The 22,543-nt window shown below is 39.8% G+C and overlaps 1 protein-coding gene and 1 long non-coding RNA gene across 2 annotated transcripts in view; one reads left to right on the forward strand and one right to left on the reverse strand.

Annotated features, from left to right (window-relative positions):
- Positions 1-6,015: 6,015 nt before the first annotated feature.
- On the reverse strand, positions 6,016-9,045 carry LOC145421541 (uncharacterized). The gene is made up of 2 exons (XR_013902926.1): positions 8,909-9,045; positions 6,016-6,437 (listed from the first exon to the last, which is right to left on the reverse strand). It is a non-coding gene; the product is annotated as an uncharacterized LOC145421541 (long non-coding RNA).
- A 366-nt stretch (positions 9,046-9,411) lies between these two features.
- The window catches only part of tnfsf10l (TNF superfamily member 10, like), a 67,901-nt gene continuing 54,769 nt past the window's right edge, over positions 9,412-22,543 (forward strand). The window contains exon 1 of the mRNA XM_026162602.2: positions 9,412-9,935. Within this exon, the coding sequence (XP_026018387.1) occupies positions 9,693-9,935 (243 nt within the window). The 5' untranslated portion in view covers positions 9,412-9,692. The remainder of the gene's footprint in view (positions 9,936-22,543) is intronic.

The raw sequence follows: 22,543 nt of genomic DNA on the forward strand, positions 1-22,543 counted from the left end.
TGCAGCTGTCTCAGTCTATGGAAGGTAAAGCCATTGCTCATATGAACCCTGAATTAAATTAAAAAAAAAAAATAAAGAGAGCACCAAGATAAGCATTTTAGGGAAAACTAGGAAAAACTTGGGGTTTTACACTGTTATCACATTTCTTATGAAAGAAAATCACCAATGAGTTCGTAAGATTTAACACCAAATACTCAATGTATTCATAAATCAAGATAGATTTCTCAAAATCAAGCCACACAACAGAGAAGTTTCAAATAATGAGGTCTGTATATGTGCAAGTAATAATTCAGCTGCTTGTTTCAGATAGTTTGTGATCATTAAGGCCAAGTATAATTAGATAACATTTATTTGCAACTGTCACGAATTAAATTTAAAGCAATAAATGAGCATTTGATGCCTTCAGTACACACACATTGCTTTCTATGTGATAAATGTGATTTAATAAGCAGAACACCTTAAAATTCTTGGTCTCAGAGGTTTCTCAGTATTGCACGTAGAAAAGGAAAACTGCTGATCTGTGTGCTGATCTGACCATCCTCCATAAAGCTTTGTGGTCCAGAGCATTACAAGTGCCGTACCAGGTCGTGATATAACCAGACAGAAATCTCTTGATGGTGCATCAATAGAAGTTGGTGAGTATTCTAGAGTCCATGCCAAACCTCTTCAGCCATCGCAGGAAGCAGAGCTGTTTCGCTGCTTTTGTGATCAAATCCATGTAATGTGACCAGCTCAGGTCCTCACTGATGTTGACGCCAGAAACCTGAAGCATCTGATTCTCTCCAACCCTGTCCTGTCGATGTGAATGAGGGTGTGCTCTCCACCCCGCAGTTTGCTGTAATCTGCAATGAGCTCTTTGGCCTCGCTGATGTTGAGCAGCAGGTTGTTGTCCCAACACCATGATGTCAGGGCTCTCATCTCTGCTCTGTAACCAGACTTGTCTCCATCTGAAATGCAACCAATAATCGTGGTGTCATCTGCAAATTCGATGCAGTTTGGACTCTAGTGTCGAAAGGGCGTAGCCATGTTTTTTTCTCCAATTTTAAAATTAAGAAAAGGAAAACAAAATTGCAATAATTAAAATCTTTTATATCTTTAATAATCAGATTTTTAGATTTATGGAGTACTTGAGTGTATATTTCAATGGCAGACACTTTCATGAAAATCTCTTAGAGGATTTTAAGTGTTTCTTGCATCACCAAAGTGTTGCCAGCTGCGTTTCTCCCTTTGCTCCTTAAAGTACCTGACTACTCAAAGACCTTTTTCACCAGTCCTCCACTTGATCTTCTTTGATTTCATTTCAGCCCAATGCCAGGACCGCACAGCGTTGCCATGTGGATGGTACTTTTTGTTTTAAATAAGAACACCATGTCTTCTGATTTAATCCTGATCAAAAACACTGTATGAAAATCGTAACATTTGTTTTCAGTATCTTTCCAGTTAGTTATTCTATCATTTCACATAATGTCAGTTTAGATTAAATGGATTTGTTTTTTTAAAAAAAGACCCTTAAAGCTCTTTGTCGAGACCTACATTGATCTGATTGTGCAGCAGCAGGAGAACTTTATACACTGACTTGCTGTACTACTGGTTTCACTGCTTTGACTCACTGAGAAAGTGGTGTCTTTTATTCAACTTCAATTAAGTTGTTTGTTAAAGTCTTAAACCACCAAATTGTGTGCTGAATTGAATTTCTTAAAACAGCCAATAAAACTGAAAAACTAAAATCTCAAAATACAATTGAAGCAGGTATGAAGACAATTTTTCTTCACTGCCAAAATAGCCTGCAAAAACCTGCGCAGTGTACAGATTGTTCTATTTTACGAGGGTAAAACTGGCTCAGCATTCATAAATCAGAGTGAAGTGTAAGTTGGACACATGCTGTGCAACGATACTCGTATCGATATTGAACCGTTCGATACAGTGCTTTCGGTTTGGTGCGCATATGTATCGAGCAATACAACGTTTTTAATTTAGTTTATCAACTTTCCTTCTGACGATGCTGTCTGTGTTGAGCGCTCAGTGGATCTGCGCTCGACAGTGCAGCCTAGGCGGAGTAGTCGAACGCAGATTCACTGAGCGCAGGGCAAGCTAGCCAGACAGAAGTTAAGCTCTCCTTGCAACATGGCAAATTGAACCTCCCCCACCCTCATTCAGATCTGGTGTTTGGAACTATTTTGGTTTTCATGTGACGTATGACCCTGAAGGTAAGCGCGTCATGGACTAAAGTAAAACAGTATGTTGGATGTGCCATGCAATGCTCAATTACATTAGTGGGAACTAGTGTGTTAGCGCAGTTAGCTCGTTAACGTGTTGGCCGTCCAGCCCCACGCACGGGGCGATCCGCGGTAGCTCGTTAACGGAGATTTGCCGTGTTGTGGCGTTAACGTCATTTCAACGAGATTAACGCTGACAGCACTAGTGGGAACACAACGAATATGACTGCACATTTACGCCGACATCATCCTAGTGCAAAGACAAGTGGAAGCAGACAAAAACAACAAGCAAGCATGCTACAAACGTTACCCGAGTCATTTAGACAGCCGTTAGCACATGATTCTCCTCATGGGGACCTGATATGTTTAATATGCTGCTGAGAATATAGCCCAGAAGAAGCGGATAGTATAGCTTTTATTTTGGAAAGAGACATTTCTCTGTAATAAACTGTCTTTTCCAAAGATGAGTGATTTCTCGATCAGATAGATTTATTTTTTTTATTACTTTGTTGTTTCAGCAACATTAAATTTAAAAACTGTAATTTTGAGTTAATATATATATTTATAATTTTAATAAATGACAAATTAAAGAGGGATGAACACTTTTTTTTGTATCGAAAAAATATCAAACCGTGACACCAAAGTATCGAACCGAACCGAACCAAACCGTGAATTTTGTGTATCGTTGTACCCCTGCTGAATAGGGCTGATAAGTTAAACAGCTTTTCATCAGAAAAATGTACTGCCATATTTGAAAAAACAACAGACAATTTAGCATGGTATCCACTGATGCTTAAATACTTTTCTTTTTCCTTTCCTCTGACCATCTGGTTGTGAAAATACTCCAACTGTTTGGAAAGTTGGCACTTTGTTCCTCTTTTTTCCAAATTGAATAAACATATCAATTTTCTTGCTGACTTGTCCAACAGCGGGCTGGAGTCCATCCCAGCTTCCATAGGGCAAGAGGTCCTGAACAGGTCATGAGTCAGTCATGTGGCTACTACAGACAATCAGACATTTGCATCTATTTTGAATCACTGGTTAATCTAACATGCGAGTGTTTGAACTGCATAAACCCATGAAGGCACAGGGATAGCATGCAAACTTCACACATAACGCGCCCAACTTACTTGTTGCGCAATGACAGTAGTAATCAATTTAATTCAACCCAATTTTATTTTATTAATATAGTGCCAAAACACAACAACAGTTGCCTCAAGGCATTTGATATTGTAAGGTAAAGACCCTACAATAATACAAAGAAAAACAGAAAACCCCAATAATCATATGAGGAAGCACTTTGGCGACAGTGTGAAGTCAAAACTCCCTTTTAACAGGACAAAACCTCCAGCAGGCTCAGGGAGGTGCAGCAGTCTGGACTCACCTTGATTCCTCACAAACTGTTTGTATGAGGTTACTGCTGAGTGTAATCTAACCTGCTTACATGAATGACAATTGTGAACAAATCAGAGCTAAGGAGTTTTCTAAATATGTAACATTAAATAATGGTCAAATTTAAAATTTCACCTGAAGGAGCAGACATTGTCAAAGTTTGGATCAAGCTGTAGACTTTTGTGATCACTTAGAAAGAATAACCTGAAACTAAAGAGAAATGCTGTCTTGTTCTCTGAATATACATCATAGAATCACATGAACTGTGGAAGAATACATACAGCAGCCCATTCTTTCCTTGTCATGCTTGCAGGCTGCATTAAATGCTCCCAAGGGTCACTATTAAAAAATAAATGCAAAAGTGAGTTGAGACAAGGAGGTCCAGATCGCCTTTCTCTGGAAACAGTTAAGTCCACCTTAATGCATCATGACGTTATGTCAGAGTTGTTACCAAATTAAATGAAGATATTTTTAGAAGGTAAAAAGATTAGATATTGTTTTGTAACTGTGACAAAGTCCCAGTATTAGTTTTTTTAATGGTAGTATTGCATAAGTTTAAACATTAAGCAGATATTAGAGAACAATAAGGGACATTACCACTTTATTGCCCTAACTGACAGTTATGGACAGTTTTTCTTGGCTTTTCTGGCAAAGTTTAACTTGGATTTTAAGTGATTTGAAAATATCCATTCTACACTGATTGTACTGCATGCCAGCCACATTGTTTCCAGGCTGAATCACTTGCACATCTCAACACTTACAACTTGTCCGAGACTTGCATGTGTATCAGTGCAGGTGCTGTGTATTACATGTGGGGTCAAACCCATGACCTTGCAGTGCTGAAACATCATCCAGTCAAAGACACCTCCCACAGTGGTGGCAGAATCAGCCCACCAGGGGTTAACTTTTAAACCCAAAACAGTGTCCCCTCCATCATAACAACCATTTTTGTGGACATGGAAAGAATCTGGCTCTTCTTTCACCATCTGTGTTTTTATTTCTTTCATTCCAAATTTGATTAGGTCTCACCTGCAGAGTACATCACAGTCTTCTTGGACACTGAGATTTTAAAGTCCCAGCAAGATGTCCCAGTTGGAATGAATAGCTTTTACATCTGGTTCTAATACCTCTGGCACTTCTGTATCACACCACAACAACTTCCAATCTTCAAAAGGCTTTTCCCAGAAAAAGTGGCATTGAGAGCAGTAAACGCTCTCAGATTGTACTGCTACAGAGTTTCACACATAAAAGTATCACCTATTCTTCAATGCAACAAAACTGAAAGAAAAACGAAACACACGGGGAAGTGCCTCCGACTCTGGTTTCTCTGGTTTAAACATCCTCGGAGGCCAGTCCTGAAAATGTTTCAGTTTTTCTTCAGACTAAAGTTTTAAAAACAGAAGTGTTGCTCTCCAACTGGCAGCAACCCAAGGTTGCCTCCTTTGTCAACTCATTGCCTCCCATCATTGATAAACAGCTCTGATGCTGAACAGACACACGCAGCTGTTTGTGGCAGTGTGCAAAGGGCGTTGTTTAGAGCTGAACTGCAAACACTGTTTCTGACTGTCCACTAAAGCTTTAGATATGCACTAAATCATGATTTTATTTCCAAAGACAATAAGACAACCAAGACATTGGTGATTTAAAGCAGGATGGAGTCTTTATGCAACATTTTGACTGCAGACCCTAATAAAATCATCCCCAAAGGTCACATCTCTGAAAAGACCCAAACGCTGCTTTGTGATGTTTTTGGAAACTGATGTTAAAATATATAATTGTGGCTGCACAGATAAACTGGGGGGCGTTGGGTAAATATTTGCTCTCAGACAGGGTAAAGATTTAGAACAGACATGCACACAAATGTGGCTCAGACAGCCGCTCAGAGAATACAAAGATTACAAGACAGAAAAGGAAAAACATTATTTCATCAATCTGTTTCAGCATATTTATTAGTGAAGACTAAGTAATGGGCAAAAATTCAGGTTTGAGAAGTTGGAACCACAAGATTCAGTTGTGTGTGTGTGATTATTGAAAGGTTTTTGTAAACAGCAATCTGATTGGTCTTTCCAGATCTCAACAAGCAGAGAACCTTCATGAGATCATTAGAAAGACTGCGTATTTAAGGCAACAAGATCCTGTGTTGAATGTCACTGCATTTTTGTGCTACTCTGCATTTAAATACTAGTATATATTAATGTCTGGCTCTCTTCCACAGCATCTTTGTCAAGTCTTCCTCACACACAACCAGTTGAGACGGATGGATGCCCCTCCCAATCCTAGTTCTTCTGGAGGTTTCTTCCTGTTAAAAGGGAGCTTTTCCTTCCCACTGTTGCCAATACCTTGCTCATAGTGTCACGGACTGCGATGGCAGACCGTGGGGATGTGGGGAAGTAGGACCCAAACAGACTTTGTGTGATGAAAGCTGTGAGTTTATTTACAATGAAGTAAATTATATACAACAACAATAAATCCCCGTGCTTCCCCGACTCTCGTGCCGTGTCTTCTCCCTAGTGACCGTTCACCCCGTGCTCGCTACCCTCTCATTTTCGCAGTCCTCCTGAGATAAATCACAGAAGCAGACGTACGAACACTCTCACAGCGACAAGCTTACACTCAGACTGACTTGCCGGGAAACTGACGGGAACTCTCACGCAACGATCCAGCGTCCAGGGGAGCTGAGCCACACTGCTAAGTAGCTCCCCCCGATGAGGCTGACCAGCTGAAAGTGTGTGTCATCATCCTTGGGTGTGGCCAGCCACCTGGAAGGGTACACTCGCCGGGCCTGATGGTGCTTGTAAACCGGCCTACCGGATACACCAGCACGCACACCTGCAGCAGGGACACGGGGACATCAGCACAATACGCACACACCTGCCATCAAAAATATAAACAAGTCCAAAAAACACATGAGCTCTGGGTTCCCAGACTCAGGCCCATGACACATAGTGTTTTGATTGTTGGGGTTTTCTTTGTATTGTTTTGTATATTGTAAGGTAAAAACCCTACAATATAAGGTGCTTAAGGTGACTATTGTTGTGATTTTGTACTAAATAAATAAAACTGATTTGAACTGAATTAAATGTCTTGCACGAATGAAAGTGTGACAGTTTTTAATGACAGATGGATGCTGACACAGCAGGCTACAGCTGGTAGTTCTCTGCTAGGTTGTGACTCAGGATGTACAGCAGGTTATCTATTTATTGGAAGGTTAATAGTTTGATTTCCAGCTCATCTAGTCTGCATGCTGATTTTTCTGTTTTGTGCCCTGCTTTTAAGCTATGGAGTCTTGTTTATGTTCCTTATAGTTCAAGTTGTTTTTGAAATTTCAAGTTATTTCTCATATGTTTGAGTTAATAAATCAAAATGGATTGGTAAATATGTGGAGTACACATGCTTGTTTCCACAACAGCAAGAACATAAAATATATATAGATATAATCTTTATTTTTTATTTTTGCAGTTATGGAAACAAGCTTCCACAGTAATCTTAACAAGTCTTTTGTTGTGATTTTTTTAATAGACTATGGCACTCAGACTCCTTTCACTGCCTTTTTATAGAATCTGGCTCACTCTATACTCACTCTATAGAAGTAATCCTACTTACTTTCAGAAGAGATGTTTGTTGCCTAAGTACCTCTTAAGCTTTTGACACGGTGTTGGCATTAACACAAAACAATCCAGCTGAAGCCAAAAGGCAGGTAGACTTTTGCAGGAGCTCCTATTGACAGCCTTCTTTTTAAAAAAATCTTTCGGAGATGAGTCACCAGTCCACCAGTGGTTTTTGTGGTTTGCTGCACACGGCAAAATAATGTGTTCTGATCATCAATCTCCCCGTTGCTGTCAAAATGTTTTTTTTAATCACAGGATCTTCATAACAAAAGACCAGGGCACACCTTTCCTCACAGCACACCATTTGTGATCCACTTTTGATGAGTTGAAATGTGTTGTTTTAGTTGTACTTTACACACAGTCAAAGCACACACAGGTAAAAATGCACAGGCCAAAAAGTGTGTTTTATGTTACTTTGAAATTATATTAAAAATACAATTTTTGATATAATTTTAAGCTATTTAAAGACATGAATCGCATCACACCAAAAGTCAATTAAAAACAGCATTACTCAAACTCACTCTTCCACCAGTAGACAGGATATTTAAAATGCATAGTGGAGGAACAATAACCAAACCCAGTGCAACACACTTCAATCTGTGACAGGTGGTTTAAATCAACTTTGCAAATTCACATCTGAACTTTAAGCAGCTTCGCCTACCGCCTCCTCCTCATCAAACCAGGAACAACCAAACCAGCAGGCAGCTAACGCAGAGAAATAATAAGAAACGCAACTTAAACTACATAACAAGATAATGTCAACTAACATACAATACAGTGGAATATAATAAAATAAAGAATTATTATTAATGTCTGATTTATTTATTGATTGTAGGATGACAATGCTAATAATAATAATTATTGTTGTTGTTATTATTACCTCATGTGTTATTATGTTGTCATGTTGCTTCAGTTGTGTGGATGTGGATTCAGCTGTAGCCAACACCATTAAACAGCTGTCTGTGTCTGTGTGCAGTGCACGGCATACAGTTTGAGTGCAGGTTACTAACCCAGCTGACCCGTTTGTTGATATGTCCAAAAACGTTTTATTTATTTATTTATGGCCTTCAGCATTGTATTGGCAGGTGTCCTGGTCCTCTAGATCAGCGGTCTCCAACCTTTTTTGCGCCAGGGACCGGTTTATGCCCGACAATATTTTCACGGACCGACCTTTAAGGTGTCGCGGATAAATACAACAAAATGAAACTAGTACCGGTACCGAAAAAGAAGATTCATTCATAACACACGTGAAAAGACCCAGGAAAACCGAGTTAACGATAAAAACGATAACAAAATAACACTGAAAACCCTGAAAACCATACATTTCACACCTGAGCCTCAACTCTCGCGGCCCGGTACCAAACGACTCACGGACCGGTACCGGTCCGAGGCCCGGGGGTTGGGGACCGCTGCTCTAGGTGAAACAGGAAGCTACTTACATGTACCAGCCACAGGTTGGGTTATCTATCATCTGTCACCTTGTATAGCATACTGAAGGACATCAGTGTAAACATCTTGTATTCTTCTGTTACATCATTAGACACAGTATTCAATTCACATTTTATTTATACAGCCCCAAAATCACAACAACATAAAGGCCCTACAATAATGTAAAGAAAACAGAGAAAACCCCTACGATCATTTGCCCACCTATGAGCAAAGCTTTGGCAATGGTGGATTGGAAAAACTCACTTTTAACAGGAAGAAACCTCCAGCAGTACCACACTCAGGAAGGAGCGTCCATCTACCACGACTGGTTAGGATTAAGGGAGGAAGACAAAAACATGCTGTGGAAGAGAGCCAGAGATTAATAATAACTAATGATTAAATGCAGAGGTGTATAAACACATAGTGAGTGAAAAAAGGTGACTGAAGAAGAATGCATCATGGGAGTCCCCCAGGAGCCTAGACCTGCACACATAGGGACACCACAGATCATTAAAAATGATGTGGGCGTGTGTGAATGTTAAAAGGTAGATTTTTTAAAAAATCAGTAAGAAACAGTAAATTTAAGGAAATAATGAACCCTTGAAGTTGAAGTTAGTCTCTCTGTTTTAGTTTGTGTTTTTGAAACATTTGGCAGCAGAGTCCGCGCTGAAACTGAAAGAACAGTGCATGGGAGAGAGAGCGAGAGAGAGAGCGAATTCCTCCACAGCTCCAGGGTGATGAAGAGGTTAAACCAGCCCCTCTCCGCTGTGCTCTCTGCCTCCTTTTGCGGCTCCAGTCCCGCTTTAAACGGCAGCTGAGCGCTGAGCGGACATGGACACATCCGAACTTTAACTTTCAGGTCTTTCTCCTCTCTTGCCCGCGCTCCTCTCCTCTCTTGTCCTCCCTTTCCGTCTCCCGCTGGGCTGAGCTCCGAGTGAGAAGCTGCGCTGGCAGCTGCCGTCTCATGGAAATCTAATTTTGCTCTAATTTTCGGTCAGTCGCTCAGGTCTGTGGAGGCTATTGTCGTTTCGCTGCTCCCTTGGTTTTAATGGTTCACTCATGCGTCGGGAATGCCATGGCCACTCCGAGCGCACAGCAACAGGATTATTTCAGATCGGTGAGCAGCGAATCAACCACCTACATGATGGTCCCGGCAGGCGGGCCGACCGCGGCAGCGCGCCGGGAAACGCCGTCCAAGATGTGGGTGGCTATGGTGGTGATAGTGGTGGTAGTGTTGCAGATTGCTTCGACCACGGGACTCTTTGTCTACCTGAATATGTCGATATCACAGGTGAGAGCTGGTTTCCACTCACTTTAACCTTTTCCCCCTCTTTTGTTTGTTTGTATTTGGAGCCACATGTGGTTCCTGTGTTGGCCCGATTTACCAGAAAGCCTCTCGTGAGAGGTCCTCGCTGGGCTCGGAACTTCCAAGAAACAGATCCAATGTGCGTTCAAATTCACAGCTCAGCGTCACATGCACACTCTGAATATTGTTGCAAGGCTGAAAGAAAACATACACAAACACACACACACCAAAATCTGTGCACAGTATTTGGAGTATTGCAAAATAAATAAGTAAATAATAATAACAGTCACAAAAAGTCGAGGGAAACAAGGCATTTGACAGCAGAGCTGCTGCAGGTGATTAAGAAATGTTATAGGAGCATTGCTGCTGGTTTATTTATTTATTTATGTATTTGTTTATTATAGAGTTAAGCGGGTTTACACATTTTTTTCTTCATTTATTTCTGGAATGAGGTTTATGAGTAAAGTTCGCCCCGGGAGTTTGACTTGCCGGGCGCTCGGAAGGCAGATTTGCCTGATCGGACTTGTTAAACAACGGAACGCGGAATTTACAAGCAGTCAAGGTAGACGGAAATACACGAGCTTACCCGCGTGTGTAAAAAAAACCCAACAAAAACAAAACACACACACACATTGGAGGCATTTGGTTAGGGCGGCAAGTGGAGAGAAGCTGTAGGGCAAGAATGTGTGCAGAAATATGGACGTCGCTGGTGCATGTGTGGATGTGGGCTCCTCTTCCACTGGGTTCGGTTTTATTTACGCGTCTAGTAATCAATAAAACGCTACTGCAGCGACTTGTTCTGTTGCACATGTGCTCCTTAGAGGAACACAAGTGGCGTCAGTGAGCTGCTGCTCATTTAGTCCCAGCAGGGGAAAATACACGATGACAATCAGAGTCATTGCTGATGGTGCTTGAGTGTAGGAGGGGGCATAAAATACGGGAGAGATAGGCTTATCAGTCAGAACTGCTAGTTACACAGCAGAAGTTTATTTTTGGCATTAAGGAAATGTGTTGAGAAGCGTTGCCTGTGATTTCTGATACACTGCAGTGGGAGGTGCACATATATTGGTCTGCAGGGATGAAGGAAACTGATGTATGATCCTGATGGTGCATGAAATCTGCTACAGTGGTGCGCTGTGTCTATCTCTATATGAGATCAACAGCTGTAAGCGTGTGACGCATAGAAGACGAAAAATGACATTTTGCATTGGATACGCTTCATGGCCACTTTTTTCAATCATGATATTGCAGGTTTGCATTCAAAGTGACAAAGAGAGTCAGAGAAGTTTGGCAGGACTGAAATGGTCCTATCTGTGGTTCAAAGATGACATCATGTGAAAACATAAAACCATTATAAAACCATGTATTTTATTGTTTGTCCCCATCAAGTCAGAGAGTCCAGCTTTTATTTCATTTTAGTGAAAAGTTTAATACCAGTCGCGAATAAAAGTGGATGTAGAGACGTTAAAAAGACAAGGATACCCCGTAGTGATGGGGCAAGGTACTCACTTGAAACACATGACATTGTCTTAAGATTAGCAACGGGACCTATACACTATTAGATAGGTGGTTTTAATGCTGTGACCTGATCTGTGCTTATCCAACTTAGACTCACTTGGCATAAAAGTAACAATCCTGTATCAGAAATTGAGCAATTTACCATAATCAGGATTTATTGACTTTTAATGTCAATATAGAGATTCTTGTTATGGGTTTAAAAGGTTATTTTATAAGCAGTTCACTTGATTTTAGTCTTTCTGGAGTTTTTTCTTTTAAACTTTTTTTGTTTGACATGTCAGAGGTAGCAGGAAATCGCACAAGGAATAGTTTAGAGATGATACTGGACAGAGACTAAATGAATTGCATGTGGGGAATCCCCCGGTTCTCATGCGAAGGCCAGCTATTCTGGAAACAGGCCCTTCTTTGAATTGCAACAGAGTTACACCCCATGCCTGTGCTGGTTGTTTTAAGACAAAAGATGTTTGCAACAATAACCATCGTACAAAGAGGAATTCTCCGGCACTGCCTCACATCTGTGGCATTCACATACAAGCAAACAGACACATGTAAACACCGAAGCTTCTGAACTCATGGGTGTGTCGCGCGCCCGCGCTTCGTTTTGTGTCCTTTGCTGCTGGATCAAGCACGCTTAGCAAAACAGTGAATCGCATCAGGCATAAATATACATGTTCTCTGAATGTTGGAAGCGTTACTTTGAAATAAGCAGCATTTCTTAGAAGGAGAAACTCTTTTAGCAGAGTCACATCCTAAAGAGTTAACATGTAAAGACATAAACACTAAATTAAAGCCTGTTCAGTGATTGGTTAGAATGCCACAGTACTCGTCTGGGCCGATACATCATTCAAACCTCAATATTGGCCAGTATCGGTCTCGATGAGTAATATCAGTCAATCACCATTTACCAGTGACAGTGGACAATGACAGTGGCTTGCTAAATGTCCAGAGGTGGTGTGATAAAGAGCTTAAAGAACTTAAAACATTTTAGATATTTAGTTCTAATGAACATTTCTTTGATTACCAAATGCTGGGATTAAATAAATAAGACCAAATGTCTTTTATCAGAATTTTCTCAGTTTATGCGACTTTGGTTTTTAACAACCTATTAGTGTGTTAATCAAGAAAAAATTTGCATATTATTTGAGAAACTGGCTTTTAAGCCATTGTTTGTATTTGTCGGTGTTGTGGTTGGTTAGGTCCTGGTAAGAGTCCAGCAGACATAGCTGTATCTGCATTTATAACTGTTAATAAATGAATATTTAAAACGGTAATAAAGAAATAGAAGAGGCATCCCTTCAACCATAGTATGTCCACCAGAGGGCCCTTTGTAACTTCATTGTTTACAATATGTTTGAAATGTATGTATGAAATTTATGTAAATCTGTTTGTTTCATGTATCGGAAAGAAAAAAAAATTGCTAATATATCTGATTTTTAACTCACCAAATATCAGTATCACTTTTAGAATTCCTATATCGGTCAGGCTCTAGTCCGAGGGTTGACTCCACCAGCCCGCTGGGCCCTTCCTGTGTGGAATTGGACCTGTGTCTGGAGTCCAAAGGACATGCTTGTTAGAGAGCCTGATAATGTGGAATTGCCCATAGGTGTGAATGTTTACCAGTTTCTCCATGATAGCCTTATGATAGACTGGCAGCCTGTCCACGGTGTACCACACCTCTCACCCTATGACAGCTGGGATAAACGCCAGCTCCTTATGACTGTGAGTGGGATAAATAGGAGAAAATAGATGGATTGATGGGTGGCTAACTGAGCTTCCTAAGACCCGAACTCTTCCACAGCATGCATTTTTAATTTCTCTTTGATATTTGGGCATATTGGGGCCCGATGAATGTAAAAACAAAGAATTACCAGATTTTTTTTTACCCTATTTTTGTTTTTAGGAAAAATAAGAGCCACGTATTAGGATATTCATTTAAAATTTTGAAAGAACAGTAGCAGTATAATGTCCTCATAAGTGGATATCAGGCCCACTTATGAGCAAAATTTAGTATTTTGGTCTAAATAACCCAAAATGTGATGTCCACATATGTGGACGCCAGGTCCTAGGAGGTTACATACATTTTTTAACAGCAAAATCATCTGTGTTTCATCCAGTCAAGAGATAAAAGTTAGCGATCATGATGACGTATTGAAGACTTGGTTCTAAAGAATTTCACAAAAACTACTAGTGGGTTCTTCTTAAAATGAGGAAATTACTTTTTTGTACAACAAGTAATTTGTCATATATATTGGATATCTTTTAATGACTTTCTGAAGTTAAAATCTTCACTTCCGAGAAAGAGGTAGAGATTAGATTAAGCTGTGCTTGCTACGATGCAGTGAATTACAAGTCTCATATTTTTGTAAGGAAACTTCTTTTATCACACACAAGCCTCCAGATCCGTATCCTGTAAGACTGTGGGTTCTCATGCCATTTCTGTAAATTTGTGTGAAATTTGGGGCTTTTTGGCGTTATCTGTGCTTTTGTGTTTGACTGACTGGCATTCCATTCCTTAAACTTCACTGGTCCACTTTATTATTGTTTGGGTTCACTGATAGGGTCTGACTCACCCTTACATGCAACAATAGAGCCGGTGTGTGTGTGTGTCTGTGAGTGTGTGTGTGTGGCCAGATTTACACAGATGTCGTTTTTACTTATTGTGGACGGTTGTTAGGGTGTGTGTGTGTGTGGCCTGTTCACCCCCAAAGATCAGCACTTTTTGTAATCTGTATTTGTGCGATTTAAGCGTGTCTTTTTATGTATGTGTTCTCATGATTTTATCTGTGTTATGAACAGATGGGTTCCAAGCTCAGGAAGAAAGAATCTTCAAAATACTGAAAAATCCACGGCCTACAGCGTACCCTTCACAGTTTTGGTTTCAGGTGTAGAATTACTTTACATTTTTGATTAGAGATTAGTGTTAGGTTACTTTATAGGTTAAAGGTCAAAGCAGAAGCCAAGCCAAGAAGCTGGCTTCTGAGCTGAGCTGTTTGACATCTTGAAGTCACAATGCAAACAAACACCCGCTCAGATGTTTTTGAGGGAACGGCTAAATTTAAAAGCAATCTCTTCATTTTTGTTCTTAGATCGACTTGTTTGAGATATTCAGCATGGGAAAACGTAATAAAACTGCAGGTGATGGACATATTTACAGGAAGTTAATCAGAAACCGTAGTGCTCCACACATTTATTAGACCACCACCCAGTGTAAGAGTGGTGCCCTAAATGAACACTGTTGCTAATTACTAAAGGTCTTTTTTTTTTAATTCACCAGTATTCACAAACTTTGGAATCAAAATTCACATTTTTAATGCAAAAATATAAGTATTTTTGTTTTCCGCAAATGTTCAAATTTACTGTTTTAAAAAAACGCAAGAGAAAAAATAGTAGTAAGTTTCTATATTACTACTAAAATTATATATATATATATATGAATAAATAATTTTAGCGGTTGAATCTTACACTTAATTGATTTCTGTGTGTCGGCTCAAAATTAGGTATAAAAAATAAAAATGTGAATTAAGTTTCTTATTTGTCTAATAAATCATTTTTAGTTTCAAACAGTGATTTGGGATTTCTGGTTTTTATTTCTGTTTATTTTTATAACATGAAAATTGAATGTTGGTGATGTGTTTGTTGGTATTTTACAAAGTAGTGACAGTGATACAAACCTATCTTAGTTTTTGATGCTATTTTTAAAATGCCTTAAACCTGCTTTCTTTTAGATAGCCAGTAGGGGGCAACTCCATAGAAATCAAATTCTGTAGAAATCCATGGAAAATGACCCACTTTTCACTTGATTTATCACCTGAGTAAACATTTTTCTAGCAAATTTATGATCTCAGCCATTAGGTCCATTAGGTTTATTAATGTTCATTTTGTAAGCCACTGCTGCGTTTGGAAAAAAAAATTGATCCCACAATTAAGACTTCAAAAGAGAACAAACCAATCAGTAATATCAAAGTAGCTGTTCCCATCTTTTAAATTGATTAAAAAATATACATTTCTCCCAGCCTGTCTCAGAGAAAAAATTCTCAATTTAACAGCCGTAAAATTTTCTTTATAACACGGGGAAAGTAGAAGGAGCAGACTGGACAAATCAACCAGTTTAACATTCACTCGCACCAAAATTAAACCGGGAATCTGGTAGCAAGAACTTAATGTCCCTTCAATTTTAGAGTTGATTTAATATGGGCTCCGCTGTGTTTGATTGCTGTCTACAGCTCACACTGTTGGACTGCTGGATATCTGACTTCTTGCAGATCTCTGCACAGGGGAAGGCCATTTAATTCACAAATAACATCCCATCAAAGATGCCTGTGGCTCTTCAAGTGCAACCGATCCACGGGGTTTGTTTGGCAACTTGTTTCAAAAAGCACTTCACTAGACAAGCAAAAGTCTTGTTACCTCCCTGTGTGGCCTCGGACGTTCTTGCCAAGGACTTTCTGACGCAAACTCGGATCACAGGATTGAATAAGATGAGCCAGTTGTTTCACTGGTACATAAATCAGTCGTATATTTACCCCAGCCTTTCACACTGGATTAGGTTTTATTGGTGAAGGCCAAGGTTAAAGTTACCATTAAAGAACCAGTGGTTGCCCTAACGAGAATGGAAATACATGCATGTGCAGAGGGGGTGCAGCACGTGTGCATAACAGGGGGTTAGGTGTCAATGTGTGGGCAATAGTGTGTGTGTGTGTGTGAGAGAGACTGACATTCAAGCTTTAACTTCTCTTTTGCACACACTCGCATGTTCATGATTGGCAAACAGTTTTGAGAAAAATCAAATCTGTCACTGCAAATATTTAGATTTAATTCAAAGCTACTAGTAACTAACCACCCTACACCAGGCTCCACTGCCAGAATACACAAATCTCCCTCTCTCTCTTTAACCTCCTGCCCCCTCCGTGTGCTATGCTTCAGGTCCACATCGGGGAATCGAGTTACAGTCAGTTTCAGGACTCAAGGGTGGGATGGATTTTTCAAGAGTGACACAACCAGAGGTTTTCTTTTTGCCTTTTATGAGAATTGCAAGTTAAGTGATTCTTTGGCAGCTGGTGTGTGTGTGTGTGTGCGTGTGCGTGCATCTAAACAGGGCCTGGGCACAACTCCAAAGTTACGTAAGGTGTTTACAGTGGTGTAAAACATAAAACGAGAGAGAGAGAATGAGGAAAGAAGAGGCTTGCATGCACATGATTACTTCAAGAAGGTGGAAGACGAATATAGTTGGCGTTGCTTTTAACCTCATGTCTACGTGACTTAAATTAAAATGACAAGGTCCCAGTGACGTCTGTTAAATAACCTCTTGACAAATATGAATCAGACGTGTTGGCTGGAGCAAATAAACAGTTCTGGCTTTTTTCTGTCAAGAGTTGGTTGGGCTTAATAAGATACCATGATCATAAAATATTTTTGTCTTTTTTGATCCCATAAGAGAGAAGCTTTAAGAGAAAAAGGTGATGCCTCTGCTTTCTATATCACACACACACACACACACACACACATACACACACACACACATTGGGAGACTTGTGGAGACATGTCCATGGAACACAGTGTGGCGTCAGTGCCTGGATGTGCACTCAATGTTTTCATGGCCAGGTCAGTTGGAGCAGGATGAAAAAGAAAGCAAGGATTGCAGGAAGATAGAGGGAGGCAAGAAGAGAAATTGGACCTGAGAGTTGACAGAGGAGGATTTGATTTGAATATTTAAAACCGTTAACCTGCCGTGAAGCAGTATATACACAGAAACAAGAACAATAGGCACACTTCCTTGACATCCACATTGTAAACACAAGTTAAGCTATGAATTTTACCAAAAAAACTCCAGGGTTATTTTTGCTGTTGCCCAGTGAGAATATTGCCATTTAAGGCATCTCATTTTTAATATTAAAGGTAGAGTGTTTGTCCAAGGAGACAGAAAGTATGAATGTGATACTGTCAAACTCTGGGTTTAAGCTTTGAAGATAAACACGGGGGCCAAAGTTTAGCATAGCATAATGTACATAATTCTTTTTTCCCTTTTTTTGGAATTTGAAATTCTTCAAATAGCAAGTTAGATTTTTTAATTCCTGTTATTGTGCCAAAAAGCATGTTTTTTTTTTCAACTTTGTGAGTGAGTTAAGCATCAGTCATGGGCCTAGAGGCCAGCTGGTGAGCCCCCTGGGAACCTCCAGCCAGTGGGGAAAAATCTGTGTTCCAACAGACTGCCATAGTCACACAGGTTGAGATGGAAGATGCCGACATGCCTACAAACACAGTATAAAAACCTGATACAGAACCGTAGAACGTTCACCTCCAAAGTCAAAGCTGCACCTTATGAAATGTGTTGGTTTCAACAGCGAGGCACAACTCTTACTTACTCTGCGTGGCACAGTTTTGCGTGGAGTAGTTGGTGAGTGTTTACAGAAAAGTCTGCAATGCCATGCAAACTACTGGCAACCTGCTAGTGACCAAAACAGTCATATTTAAGGTCTACCATTTTGTGCCAAATTTCACACTAGAAACTATCCAGCAATAATACATACAGAGAAAAACCCAACAATCGTATGATCCCTATGAGCAAGCACTTTGGCGAAAAACTCCCTTTTAACAGGAAGAAACTTCCAGCAGAACCAGGCTCATGGAGGGGCGGCCATCTGCGAGACCGGTTGGGGTGAGAGAAGGAAGGCAGGATAAAGACATGCTGTGGAAGAGAGACAGAGGTTAATAACAGATATGATTCGATGAAGAGAGGTCTGTTAATACATAGTGAGAAACGTGAAAAAGAAATACTCAATGCATCATGGGAATCCCCCGGCAGCCTACACCTATTGCAGCATAACTATGGGAGGATTCAGGGTCACCTGGTCCAGCCCTAACTATATGCTTTAGCAAAAAGGAAAGTTTGAAGCCTAATCTTAAAAGTAGAGATAGTGTCTGTCTCCCGAATCCAAACTGGATTTGGATTCGGAAGAAGTTTCTTCAGTTCTAAAGGGTCAAATGGTGGAGAGATGACTGAGAACCTTCACTGGCATAATTTCGAAATATTTTATCGTTCAACTGTGAAATTTTTAAGTAGAACCAGCACAATTTTCAATATCATTAAAGACAAATCAAGCAATCAGGGGGGAAAACACTGCTCTTTTTCTTCTTTCTTTATGACAAATGCTTTAATGTGTCAACCTGCTAATTATTGCCATGAGGCAGCACAAAATTGTGTTTTTGGGTTCGTTTAACAAGTTTGTGGTTTTCATTTATACTTCCAGTCTTTCCCGCTTCTCACTGATGAGTCTGGTTTCACTACATGTGGCCATGCTCCTTAAAATCACTGTGATCTTAAATTGTAAAACTTCTAAAGCACAGGGGGATGCCTGGTTTCTTCACCAAAACATGTGGTAAAAAAGGTGTCTCTAAATTAAAATAACTAAAACGAGGAAGGAGTTGTGCTAAAAGAGGCAAATGATTAATAGAGTGATGTGCCGCATAGATTATTAGTAAGTTCAAAGGGAGCAGGACAGGAGTCTGCTGCTATACATTATGCTATCTGATTGAGTACAGATACAGAGACCCACCACACTCAGACACACACGACCTTGGGTTGACAGCTTGACACTTAAAAAGAGGATATTTGTGTTCCCACACTGGAATGCTCATTAGGCTGTGGCTACAGCTGTGTGTGTGTGTGTGTGTGTGTGTGTGTGTGTGTGTGTGCGTGCGCGCGCATGTGCCAACAGCTGGTGCAGCACTGTGTGTTATCACATTGTTTGCTCGGTCAACATGGCTATAAAGTTCTGATAAATGTTGCTCATGAGGTTTGAGGGCATTGATGCTCCTAACAGAGCTATCTCATAACTGTCATCCTTGCTGCTCATGTTTATAAACCTGTTTCAGTTTTTAAGAATCTCAGCTTAACTGCAGCGTTAGCTTTCGGTTTACTAAATCAATATGTTCACATGAGTTTTTGTATTAATTATTGATGCCTGATAACAGGCAGTACGTATATCAAACCCCCAAAACAACAACAGCAACAACAAACCCCTACAATTGTTCTATTAGAAGTCTTCTAAGAGAAACCATGTTTTTGGCTTTAGATTAAAGACCATTTTCTTTTAGTAGAAGCTTATTAAATTATACAAATGTTGTTCATTAACAGAGACCCCCCTCAAGCTAATAAGCTATAATAACCACCAAAACAGTGCCTGTGCAAAATTAGCCAGGTGATACACAGATACCTCTGCAGAGTTTTTTTACGAGTCTTGGAGTTGCCAAGAAACATGTGAATTTTATTGTGATGTAAACAAATTGCATTTGCCTTCTACAAAAAGTGGCTCTCCTCTCATTTCTAGTCTTCACTGTAAAGATCCACATGGCTTCCATCACATGGTAACTAAAGCCTTTTCATTATTTTCTATACATGTGTCATCAAAAGAGACCAAACCACAGCATATGGTATTGGAGTGGTTGTATAGGATGAGTAATTTTGGTAATGGTAAAAGGGTTTCTGAAGGATGAAAGTAATGGCAATGTAAAAACGAAGTCACTGTCAAATGTGAGTGTATTGTATATACAAAAAAAAATAAAGATAAACTCAAACGGAACGGTAAAAAAGAAGCAGATCGACTTAACTGGACAATAATGAAAGCTGGAAAAGAACAAAGAATGGAAGTAAAAGCACAAGAAACCAGTCTTCAAAGGGGCAAAACAGAAATACAGACAGAGGGAAACCTTATATCACTACTTCTTTTTAAATAAGAAAAAGTAATAGGAACAATACATGGAGAATAAAAAGACTACAACAGAACAATACACCTTTGTTTTTGAAAACCCTGCAAATTTTTATTGTACAAGTTGTGCTATAAAATGTGTCATATCAGAAACTCCATGGTTTCAGTTCTGAATGAGGCGCTCACCTAAAAAGGCCTTTCTGCTCGTCTCTCCCTTGAGTGATGATAAATTGAAAAAGACAAAGCAACAACTGAAGTCACTTGAAGTGAAATCAGGTTTCATATTGACATGTGTTGTTCCTTTGCATGTTGTGTTCAAAAGGGTTAGATTTTAAGTACCGGGAGCTTTCTGGTTTTCATTTACTGTAAGTTTGAGCAGGCTTTATGGAGGAAAGCAGTCTTTTTTTATACACTTTTTTTCATTTTCATCATGGAGCAGGAAGTCTTGGACTGGATAACCGCTAGCCTAACTATTACCCTTGAAATATTGGACATCATCCCCAGAGGCTAGGCCATGTAATGATAGTCGATGGGTTCCCAGACTGTGTGTTAGCTGATTAGCCCTTGGTTCATTAGATGGGAAGTTCTTAGCTGCTTTTACATTATCTGTCCTTGGGAATCGACAGATATATCTCTCCTGGCATAAAGAGGAGACCCTTTTAGTCATTGCATAAAGGTTTTCTAAATCCAGTCTTTTCCTTCCTCTCTCTGTCAAACACACACATACACACACTTATTCTCCCTCTCATATCAACATTTTGTTTCTGAGCTGAGTAATAAGGCCAGCCTGATCTTCTGTCAGCTCTCATTCCTTTACCAATTAAACAACCACTGAACTCCTTTCTGCGCTTTGTCTTCTAATCATTTCCAAATTTCTCCAGCTGCTCAGGTCCCACTTCTAAAAACAGTTACCTCCCTAAACCACAGTGTTGTCTATCCTTTTGTTTTCCCCCAGTCTGTCACTGACTGTAAGGAATACTGTGGTTTTGGCTTGTGATCAGAGCCCATCGTAACCTATCATCATTGCTTTTTCAGATCAACAAACCACAAAAATATTATCGCCGCTGTCCCACTTCCTTAGCGCCTCACTGAGCTATAAACCAAAACATATTTTTTTCCAGCTTCGTGTTTCACAAAATAACACTACTTCATTAGAAACCTCTAAAATTCTTGGACAGGCCATCCATGAATCAATGAATCAACCTCTGAGCGCTGATTTGGCTTTGTCTGCAACTGCTGGACGAAAAACCCTCAATATATAAAGCTCTGGGAAAAGAAGTGAAATCATGAACCTGTCAGGCAGCCGCTTTCCCTTCGGGCCTTGACTTGTAACTAATGTTGTCAGTGCGGGTAGATATTTTTGTCTGTTAAAAGCTGGAAGGAAGGAAATTTTGGAAAACAGATCTTGGTTTGATTGCTAAATTAGAGCACCTTTAACACTGACCTTTTAGCTCTCAATGTAATGGGACTTTGGATGAACAAATCAGATCTAGATCAAGATGTGAAGCCGGGTCATCAGAATACAAGAACTAAAACATTCCTCTGGCATGTATGTAAAAAGATTGCGATTCAGTGCTTTCATTTAAGGTTTCATTGACCTTATTTTCAGTGCCTTAATCAAATTTCCCAGACTTTCCAGAGGCGGAAAGAAACATTAACATGCTGCAGTTGTTTGGACAAAAAAAGACTTGTTTCCAAAAATAGCTACATGGATGTCTTGGCTTCTTGTAGGGGAGATCTTGCCTGAATATTATGAAAACAAGACCAATGTAGAACTGGGTCTTCCAAAATATTGTGAACAGGAGGGGACGCCAAGAAACCTCTAGATTGTAATTTGATAATGATTTAAATGATTTAAACAGCCTATTTTATACTGAAGACCCTTGTAGCCAACACAGAGGGGCTGTTTTTGCTTCTCCAAGAAGTCAAGATTTGTAGTTTCACCCAGTTTTTCTTAAAGGTTATCAGGATGAAAGCAGTAGTTGACATAACAGACTTACTCAAATATTGAGCTGGTAGAGCTGCATAGTCAACAGTAAGAGTGTCCGTAAGTGTTACTATTCAACTTAAGGGGAAATTAAGGATGATACCAAAGTGCATTGTACTACATCCTGTTTCTGTTCAAGCGTTTGACTTAATTTCACCTCAGGGTGGTGATAGCAGAGGGAGTTTATCAAAGGTATTAGGGTTCACTGTGTGGCAATCTTGGACACCCATTGGCCTCAAGGAACCTTTTGGTACTTCCAGTTTCACCAGAAAATATCTGGACTAAAACTTCCTGTTTTGTGTTGTTGTCACTGTTTATGAAAGTTGATGCATTTCTCCATAGGGACTGTTACTTGCATGCAACCAATGCGTAACTGGTCACTA

This window comes from Astatotilapia calliptera, chromosome 3 (assembly GCF_964374335.1).
Source record: "Astatotilapia calliptera chromosome 3, fAstCal68.1, whole genome shotgun sequence".
In the NCBI taxonomy this organism is placed as follows: Eukaryota; Metazoa; Chordata; class Actinopteri; order Cichliformes; family Cichlidae; genus Astatotilapia; species Astatotilapia calliptera.